Source organism: Nicotiana tabacum, chromosome 2 (assembly GCF_000715075.1).
Source record: "Nicotiana tabacum cultivar K326 chromosome 2, ASM71507v2, whole genome shotgun sequence".
NCBI lineage: Eukaryota > Viridiplantae > Streptophyta > Magnoliopsida > Solanales > Solanaceae > Nicotiana > Nicotiana tabacum.
Genome location: NC_134081.1, coordinates 4,462,830 through 4,473,017, shown reverse-complemented (window position 1 = coordinate 4,473,017; position 10,188 = coordinate 4,462,830). Strand labels below are relative to the sequence as shown.

Sequence of the window (10,188 nt, the reverse complement as noted above, 5' to 3'; positions counted from 1 at the left end):
ATAATATGATTTGGGCAAAAAATAAATGATCTGAAAAGAACTATTAAGATATTAAACCAACAAATTATGATAATAATAATAATAATAATAATAATAATAATAATAATAATAATAATAATAATAATAATAATAATAATAATAATAATAATAATAATAATAATAATATGTACAAAAATAAATAAATAGAAAAAGAAAAAAAATAAGAAGAAAACGAGAAAAAAGAAAAGGAGAAAAGAAGGAAAAAAGACAAGTTGAGAAATAAAAAAGAAAAGGAGACCAGACCAAAAAACAAAAGGAGAAAAAAATAATACGTAGGAAAGATAATTAGTTTGATGGGTAGAAAAGTAAATTGATAGATAAGGGTAAATAGTTCTATTTTTGTGGGTAATTGTGTCATTCACCCTCAAAATTTTGAGGAGCTATAGACGGTCATTTTCGGTTCGTTACATGCATGTTGGTCAACTATGATTCTATGAACACCGGCTCCTCTTCATATTAGTTAGATGTTCTCATCTAGTATTTATATAATGTATTTTAATGACATGGGGCGAATTAAGAAATCATTTCCTTAACTTTACTTTCTTGCCAAATCTCAAAACATCCTTTATCCCTGTCACTCATAAGAATACTCGATATGTCTCCACTATGAACATAACAAATTCAGCTTATATGCATGTATGAACAAGAGTATTTGATATATGTTTTCAAGTTTAAGTATACCAAATCTGAAATGTGGCTGTAGTTGATTATGTTTACCCATATGATGATTTCACAATGCATTTTGTATACTATACTTTTGGCTATATGCCTATGTTGAGAAATGGTTATGTAATTCTTTTCCTTAGGAAGTCTTAGCATATTTATTACTCCTAAGCTCACACTAGATTCATGTTTTCATTGCGTACTTGTATTAGACTGATGAAAGATATAGTTAATTAAGTTTATGATTGAGAATTAGCTTAATGAAATGTATTGATATATATTGTTTAAGTTGGGTGAGCCTTCAAACAATCAAAGTGGGTGCAGGTCATGACTTCTAAGTTCGGGTCGTTACAGCAAAGCATTAACAAGCAAAGAAACAAACTAAAACAACAACAACTATAAACCCAATAGAATCCCACAAATGGGTAAAAGGAGGATAGTGTGTACGCAGATAGATTTTCGGCTCAAGAAAGATAAAAAGAAACAATAAAAACGAGCAATATCAACATCAAAGGCCAGAAAGATAATAGCAACAATCTAAAGGCCGGAAAATTAGATGCAAGAAGCAAAAGCAGTAAACAGTAACAACAGCAAGATACTAGGAAATCGAAGTGGAAGATAGTAGGAAAATAACATATAATACTAGCAATTTAAGGGCAAGAACACTACCAGACTAACCCTAGTACCCCAGTAAGGAACAGAATTATGCTGGACTACCTACTATCCTTCTATTCTAATTCTCAACCCTCTTGTCAAGGGACATGTCCTCGGTAAACTGAAACCGCACCGACAGAAAGAAACTAAAAATAATAATTGATGTATTCTTTGCCTTATTTATTTATTTTCCAGAATCATGATAAGTATTTTGCGTATATTTAACCGCAAAAATTAAGTGATATTGACTTTGTAATGTGAGCCAATCTCTGAATAACATGGCCAGATCATGTTCTGTTTTGAATACCTTAAACATTGCAGCTATTTCAGTTGAAAATCTATTAAAAAATTCATAGCTACATAGAAGTTTGCAGATGTCAATATTATTATAATCAAGGCATATTCCGCGTTGCAAGTGATAACCATGTTCAATTAAAAAATTTAAATTAAAAAAAACAGCAGATTTTCTGCAATAACAGAAACATAGAACCAAACCAAACACACCAAAACCTGAAAATTTGAGGAAAATGGAGTGGGAATGGAGCTATGTAGTTTGGTCTACAATTATCTTAGTACCAACTCTAATCATAGTATTCTCCAAAAGAAGGTCTTGTTCTTACAATTTGCCTCCAGGACCACCTGGATTGCCTATTTTTGGCAACATGTTTAATCTTGGAACATTACCATATCAAACAATAGCAAGTTTTAAACACAAATATGGTCCTATTGTATGGTTCAATATTGGCTCAGTTAAAACCATGTCAATTTTGTCAGCCAAAACAGCTGCTGAGTTTTTCAAGAATCATGATTTCGCTTTTGCTGAGCGAAAAATTATGGACACCATGTTGGTACATGATTACAACAAAGGGTCCTTAGCTATAGCCCCATATGGCACGTATTGGCGCGTGCTAAGACGGATATGTACTGTGGAAATGTTTGTTAACAAAAGGATCAATGCAACAGTACATATCAGGCAAAAATGTGTCGATGATATGCTTCAATGGATTGAAGAAGAGGCGAATGTTGTGGAAATTAAAGGAAGTGGGATTGAGGTAACGCGTTTTGTGTTTCTTTCAACGTTTAATATGCTAGGGAATTTGATGTTTTCGCGCGATTTAGTACATCCAGGGTCCAAAAAGGCCTCCGAGTTCTTTACTGCCATGATGAGGATTATGGAATGGTCGGGTAATCCGAATGTCTCAGACATTTTTCCATGTCTTAGGAGGTTTGATTTACAAGGCTTAAAGAAGAAGATGCATCGCGAAATGGGAAAAGCTCTGGAAATCGCCTCTACATTCGTCAAGGAACGAATAAAGGAGCGAGAAGATGGTGGCGAAAAGAAGAAAGATTTTTTGGATGTGTTGCTTGATTTTGAGGGTAGTGGAAAAGATGAACCAGCTAAGTTAACAGAACATCAGATCAACATATTCATATTGGTATGTTTTAGTGTTTGCTGCACTTTTCCTATTTTTTATTTATACAATCCCCTAAAGTTTTCACAGATTATCAGTTCAATTAGCAGTGGCGGATCTGGAATTTTAAGGTCGTGGGTGCTCCTTTACTTTAACATAAAGTTGCTACCAACCACATACCAGAAGTGTACAACTATTCGAACGCAATAGAGGAAAAAATTAATAAAAAAACTACGGTTAATATTAACATTATCAAAAATGACTTCTAGTCACAAGTAGGAATCGATCTCACGCCTCTAACTTCAGACACATCTTTACTTCAATCTCAACACCACAGCACTCATTAATCTTTTTGGTTCCTGGGTGCTTGCTACCATCTTATATCAATTTTCTTATATTTTTTATATAACTATACATAGTTTATGGGGAGGTCAATAGGTGCTAAAGCACCTAAAATTAGTGCATAAATTCGCCATTGGCTGCCTACATCACATCCCTTGGGATGCAGCATTTCCCCGGATACTACATGAATGCGGGATGCTTTGAGCATCAGACTGTCCTTTTTTTTCGTTCCGATAATTGAATACCATTATATGTACATATAATATGCACTTCTCTATTTCATTGGTCTAATTTGACTCTTGTAGCCAAATGTAACAATTTAGATCATAGGACCTTGAAATAAGTATGCTAGTGTACTCTTGGTTACTTGAGATAAATCTTGATTAGATACAAAATGCAGGAAATGTTTTTAGCCGGTTCAGAGACGACTAGTAGCAGCGTGGAATGGACATTGACTGAACTCCTATGCCACCCTGAAGCAATGGCCAAAGTAAAAGCAGAGATCTCTGAGATAGTAGGAAAGAACAGGAAGTTAGAAGAAAGCGACATTGACAATCTTCCTTATATGCAAGCTGTGATCAAAGAAGCGCTACGATTACATCCTCCTCTTCCTTTCTTAGTGCCAAGAAGAGCAATACATGACACCAAATTCATGGGATATGACATACCAGAAAACACTCAAGTGTTCGTTAACGTTTGGTCAATTGGAAGAGATCCTGAATATTGGGACGACCCTATGGATTTCAAGCCCGAGAGGTTTCTTAACTCGAAGATTGATTTCAAGGGACAATGTTTTGAGTTTTTACCATTTGGTGCTGGTAGAAGGATGTGTGTAGGACTTCCTTTAGGTAATCGCATGTTACACCTTGTTTTGGGCTCATTGCTTCATGAATTTGATTGGGAACTTCCTGAAACTATCACTCCTAAATCAATGGATATGAAGGAGAGAATGGGAATGACAGTGAGAAAATTCCAACCTTTGAAAGCAGTACCAAGAAAAACATCTGCTTAAATTGGACTTTGTTGTGAATTTGCTTGTAATAAAAAGCTGAGGTATTAGTTCCCCTAAAATATTTATCCTTTTCAATTATCTTAAGGTAAGAGTTGGAAACTATGTTGCGCGGACTTTTCAAAATGTTGCTGCACTCGTGTCGGATCCACCAAAAATACAATAATTATGAAGGATGCGACACGCACACCGAGACATTTTCGGAGAGTGCGAGCAACATAGGTTGGAATATTTACAGCCTTAGGAGGCTTCAGGAATAATGTATAACAACGTTTTCTTTATTGCTTTATTTTCACTTCTCTTAAGTCGAGGGTCTTTCGGAAACAGCCTCTCTACCCTCATAAGATATGGGTAAGGTCTGCGTACACTTTACCCTCCCCAGACCCCACTTATGAGATTTCACTGGATTTGTTGTTGTTGTAGTATTATAACGACGTCTTCTCTTTTACATAAGGAAAACATCTGTTTAACAGCCCAAATGCAAGGCCTAAATGGACAAGTGATTGGCCACATTCTGATTTTTCAGTCCTTGCTAATGATCATGAAAGGAGAAAAAAATGGTGCTATTTAACAATGTAAGCTTGACATCCTATTTAGCTGAGATTATAGCAATTACAGCTTCATTAACAACAATCCATACAACAAACTTGATAGTTCTGGTCAAATATCATGATGAAACATAAGACAACACTGTCAAATATAAATTAGACTTAGTTATCAAGGCTAAAACCTCTATCTGCAGCATAATCTACAAAACTGTAAAGTGGAATGACTTTATCACCATACTTCGCCAAACCATCTAACTCTCTCTTAGCCTGTGCTCTAAGATCCTCAGCAATTTTCTTAGCCTTCTCAATGCCGTAAAGACTAACATAGCTTTTGCCTTTCTTTTTCTTCCCCTCACTTTTGTCCTCGGTCTCCTTTGCTTCCAATATATCGTCAACAACCCGATATAAGACACCAACTGCTCGACCGTATCTTCTCAGATGTTGGATCTCCTCATCCGAAGCACCAGCCAAGAGACCCCCACAAACGGCAGAGCACTCACCCATTTCACCATATTTCTTTTCTTGGACAGAGTCAACAGCATTTGGTCCACCCTCAAGGTCAAGGAATTGACCGGCAGCCATGCCAGTGGACCCCACAGCTCGAGCAATCTCTGTAATGACCCTGAGGACTCGATCCTCGGGAACGAGATCACTTGGAGTGTGAGACACAATATGCTGGAACCCAAGAGGGAACAAAGCATCCCCGGCCAATATTGCCATATCTACACCAAAAACTGTGTGGTTTGCAGGCAGCCCTCGTCGAGTTGGGTCATCATCCATGCAAGGCAGATCATCATGAATCAATGAAGCAGCATGAACCTAATAGAAACATATCAAGGTCAATATAAGATATACATGTGTCAAATGTAAGCATCAATACAGCAGCATATCTCAAAGCTCAATCGGAGGATCAACACACAAAAATATTAGAGCTAGAAATTGGCATAATATCATATACAACTAAGATTTCATTGTGCGCATATTGCATAAAACAAAACATCAGTTGCAAAACATGATGTTTAAGTAGCTTAACCAACTTACCGTTGCATGTTCTGTTGCCTCGAGAATTTGGGTCAAGTTTTATCTTGAATTTATAAGCACAGCTTTTTTTTCTTTGATAAGTAAAATTAAATCTCATAACCTGAATGCAGAAAGATTGTGCAGAAATAGTTACAAAAAGATTACGAAAAATCAGCTCCTTCTACTCTACAAGGCAGATGAAGCTCATCACTCATGTTGCTCATTTTGCACCAAAAAGCCAAATAAGACATACATCTGAACTTAATCTAATAATATTTCAACCTTTAAGAGAGTGGCCAAGCAGTCAAAGACATGAAGTAACAACCTTCGAGACCAAAGTACGAATCCCAATAGAGGCGTCACAAGGTGAATTCTTTCCATCTGCCTAAGTTTTGGTGGGCCGAGTTACCCTGATATTTTGTGTTGATAGAGTTTAGCTAATGCCCTGTGGATTAGTTGAGGCACGTGCAAACTGGTCTGATCACCACCGTTATCAAAAAACAAAAAGTCAAAAAACGTTTCCAGTTCTGCTTTTAAGAACTTTCTTTCCTCCAACAAGATAAGCATAAATAATATAATCTGAATTGGTTAGGGTGAGAAAGCTCAGGCATTATATCCTAATACAATTTGACTACTGCAGTTCAAAGACCAGAAGGCAATAGTATCAGGTGGTTCACTTATTGGTTCAAGCATTTGTCCGTGGAGACAGCAAAGAGAACAAATTCCAGTTATTCAATGCAGCTGCCAAGGATATAATGTTCCTTAATAATAATGATTAAAGGTTAATCCTACAATGTGGGTGCTTTTGTTTATTATTCTACAGAAGATCCATAACTTTTAAGTAATGTTATCACCTTTCTACCTAGGCTACGACAAGTGATGCAAGCATAGCAAAGTCTTAAGAAACATAAGAAGGCCAACAAGTGTGTGTCCTTTATCACCCAAAAGAATTAAATGATGAATACAAACAGAAAATGAAGAACAAACCATCTCTAAGGCGCAGGCAGTGGGAAAGGCAGCAAGGCGATTTCCACCAAAAAGCTCACAAGCGGCAACACACATGATAGGTGGGGACCTTTTAGCACCCTTAGCCAGAACGGAGTAGCGCATGGCCTCATAAATCTGATTTGGGTACTTAACTGGGACCGCCTCATCAAGCTTCTGGTTGATATCACGAATTAGAGTTGTCCAATAATTCTTAAGATCAAACTGGATGGACTCAGACGCTGTCGAAACGGAAGAAGAGCACCGGATTGTTTTCTGCATAACCATGTGGCTCCTAGGAAGACAGAGATGAGGTGAACAACTCATCACCATAGAGAATATCATAATTTATCTCCGTTTTCCTCGCTTTCCACTTAAACCACCTGTTACTAAGTAAGGAGCATAACTGAATGATCAGATTGACTGCAACATAGATGGAAATCTATCCGCTGACATGAATGACTTGAGACAAACAATAAAATGCAAAAATCAAAAAAGACAATGTACCAAACAAGCTTACAAACTTCACCATCAAAAATCAGAAATACAAATATACTGGAGTGAAATCCTTCTTCACTGATAGCTTCCTCCTAATATTCATAGTCTTTCTTAGATTTTTTTTTTTCTTTTTTGTGTATGATGGCGGTGTTAGTTCCAACTTGTGCGCACCTCAACTATTTCACCGGTACCTACTACCTCCCACCAGCAGTCTTCCTTAGATATTTTGAAGTTCTTTCTTCTTTTTTTATAATCTTGTTGTCCGAGGCAGTTTGTGCGCACCTCGACTAATTCCACGGGATACATACTATCTCCCACAAACAACAACAACAGATATCAGGTAACTCTATCCATCAAGACTTGGACAGATAGGAAGGAATCAAGGCTTGGACAGGTAACTCCTCCGCTAGGATTTGAACCTGAGACCTCATGGTTCTCAACTCACTTCATTGATAACTAGGCCACATCCTTGGGCGGATATTTTTTAAGTTAATTAGGAATTTTGTGTGGGTTAACTAACAAGCTTTCTCCCCAGAACATAATACATCCAAAATGCAAACTACCGCAGCCTAAATTACATTTTATTAGTTTAGTAACGTCTTACGACAAGGACTACCATAAATTCCAGCTCGGTCACTCATAACTTCAGATTATAAACATTAGTCAAACGAGGGAAAAAGAGATTTCAAAAACTTGATTAATAAGCAATAAATGTCAGGATTGCTACAAAAAAAATATTGAAAAGGGTTTCTTGTCTTGGGAAAGATGCAAAAGTGCTACCTAACACCGACGGGCAATTCGATTCGCCGTTGAATCTTCTATCCGGCGCCGGAGAAATCGGCTACCTACTCTCTCACTTCTCAGTAGTTCCTTTTTGGGGTCTGTATTCCGGGATCTTAGATTGGGTTTGACGGTTGGGCTAAAGTTAACGGATTACTTCAGATTCGATAAAGGTAAATAATCCTCACATCCCAAATTGATATTGCTACGTTCTTATTTATATAGGCAAAAAATATAAAATTGATTGGTGAGCGAAATTAATTATATTTGCTAGTTAAGAGCGTATAAATTATATATATTTTTATATAATACATATATGTGAAAAATATATTTATTTTTTATCGGTTATTTTTTTTTAAGAGTTGTAAAAATATATAATACATATATTTCTTTTATATATCACACTTTTCTTTTTAATTTTGTCCAAAAAAAAATATATTTGTATATATTTAAAAGCAATTTAACCCTTTAATAGATAATTTATAGCCAAATAAATCTTAAATTCCGTTCCCAATCAAATAATTTTATATTACTTGGGAAGGATGGAACATAATGTTATAACACTAGGTAAAATATGGTAAAAAATTGCCCGCGTCCGATATTTATGGCTCAATAAATACATGACATATGTGTTCAGTCTTATTATTGAATCATAGTAAATTAATACTATATATTTTTACCTTAATTTATAATTTAATTTAGTGTAAATAGCAAATGCATATAAGATTTTACCAAGATCGAAATCTAGTATAATACTAGCTTGTTTTGTCAAGCTATTAGCAAAGCACTCTCTTTTTTCTAAAGCACCTTCTCTTAATATTTCAAAAAAATGTTTTTGAGTAATAAATGAAAATTCAGTTCCATAGTGAAATTAAAGCCAAGATATTTACGGTCGCCTTCCTTTAGGTGATCACGTTTTGCACATTGTTTTTGGATCATTGCAAATTGGTCCTGCTGCTACTGCTAGTGTCACTCCAAAACTGTGCGGATTATATCACGTCAGTAGTGACAGTGACGGCAAAATAGATAAAAGAAAATAGTTATCTATCCATATTATTTATTAAAAAATGAGTTGGATAATGAACTTATTAAAAACGGGTCAACTATGGATAAGAATCATATTATCCACTTCGAAAATGGATAACCAGTGAATAACTAATGAGTTTAATTTTTATATTCTTAAAGCCTCAAATTAGGAGTTACTCAAGTTTTGGATACTAGGAATCTCCCAAAAATGATCATATTCAAGAAATCTTGGATAATATAGATATTCATATTATCCTCTGGTTAACCCATTTTTTATCCGTATTAAATATGGATCGGATCGCATAATTTACTTATCTTTTACCCGCCCATATCCGATCCGATCCGACCGTTTGTCACCCCTACATGTGAAATCAGCTACCTACTCTTGGGAAGGTACGTGTAAAATGTAGGGGTACTCTTAATTGAATGCGTTTAAATATAATGACATAAATAATAAAAATTTATTTAGTCGACCACAACTTATTTGGAAGTAACACTTAATTATAATAGACACTTTGTCATCTATTGGTTGCTAGAAGCACAAAGCTCCAGAATCCAGACCAGCCCATTATCTATGCAACGACATTTGAACTCGTTAAATTATTCTATTCTGTTTAAGCAACTAATCCAAATAGGTGTACGGCCCTTAAACTTGGATTCAGTTTCTATTTTGACATTTTAATTAAACCCATTATCTATTAAATACTTCAACCTAAATTAATGTATGCCTATTAAACACAAAAGCTGACATGGCAAGAGAGTTGTATTTCACCCCTCTTACGCGCGTGAATTTAGTGGGTTTGAGATAATATTTTTTTTTTTGTTTAAATCAAAAATTGACTTTTTTAAAAGCAGAAGAAGAACGACAATAAATTTTATTGCCGGAATTAATAAATTTTATTGCTGGAATAAATTTTATCAAGGTTTTAATATTTACACACCAACCACGAAATCAGTAATAGACAGAAAACGAACGAATCTCCGATACCACAACGATGGAAGACCAGAACAGATGGGTAGCACATTTCAGATGAAGCTGCCAAGGACATTCAATCCTATATCAGCGAAAGGTATGGACAGAATTTTGCATCAAAAAATGCGTGTAAATAATTCAAGAAGGTAAAGAATGCTCAAGAGGCCCATGAAGCTTAGATCTACTTGGCCTTTTAGTACACACCTTATGTGGATTCAACTTCCAATGCAACATCCAAAG

At 35.5% G+C, this 10,188-nt stretch overlaps 2 protein-coding genes across 3 annotated transcripts; one reads left to right on the top strand and one right to left on the bottom strand.

The window, feature by feature from the left end:
- Positions 1–1,827: 1,827 nt before the first annotated feature.
- On the top strand, positions 1,828–4,918 carry LOC107770519 (cytochrome P450 76A2-like). Its single transcript, XM_016589839.2, has 2 exons — positions 1,828–2,792; positions 3,511–4,918. The coding sequence occupies exons 1-2, from the start codon at positions 1,884–1,886 to the stop codon at positions 4,120–4,122; spliced, it is 1,521 nt and encodes a 506-aa protein (XP_016445325.1). The 5' UTR covers positions 1,828–1,883; the 3' UTR covers positions 4,123–4,918.
- On the bottom strand, positions 4,712–8,159 carry LOC107770520 (heterodimeric geranylgeranyl pyrophosphate synthase small subunit, chloroplastic). 2 transcript variants are annotated; one of them, XM_016589840.2, is made up of 3 exons: positions 7,950–8,159; positions 6,675–7,060; positions 4,712–5,486 (listed from the first exon to the last, which is right to left on the bottom strand). In XM_016589840.2, the coding sequence occupies exons 2-3, from the start codon at positions 7,014–7,016 to the stop codon at positions 4,830–4,832; spliced, it is 999 nt and encodes a 332-aa protein (XP_016445326.1). In that variant the 5' UTR covers positions 7,017–7,060; positions 7,950–8,159; the 3' UTR covers positions 4,712–4,829. The 2 variants fall into 2 exon arrangements, with proteins under 2 accessions (XP_016445326.1, XP_016445327.1); XM_016589841.2 differs by having other exon boundaries at positions 6,675–7,054.
- Positions 8,160–10,188: the final 2,029 nt, after the last annotated feature.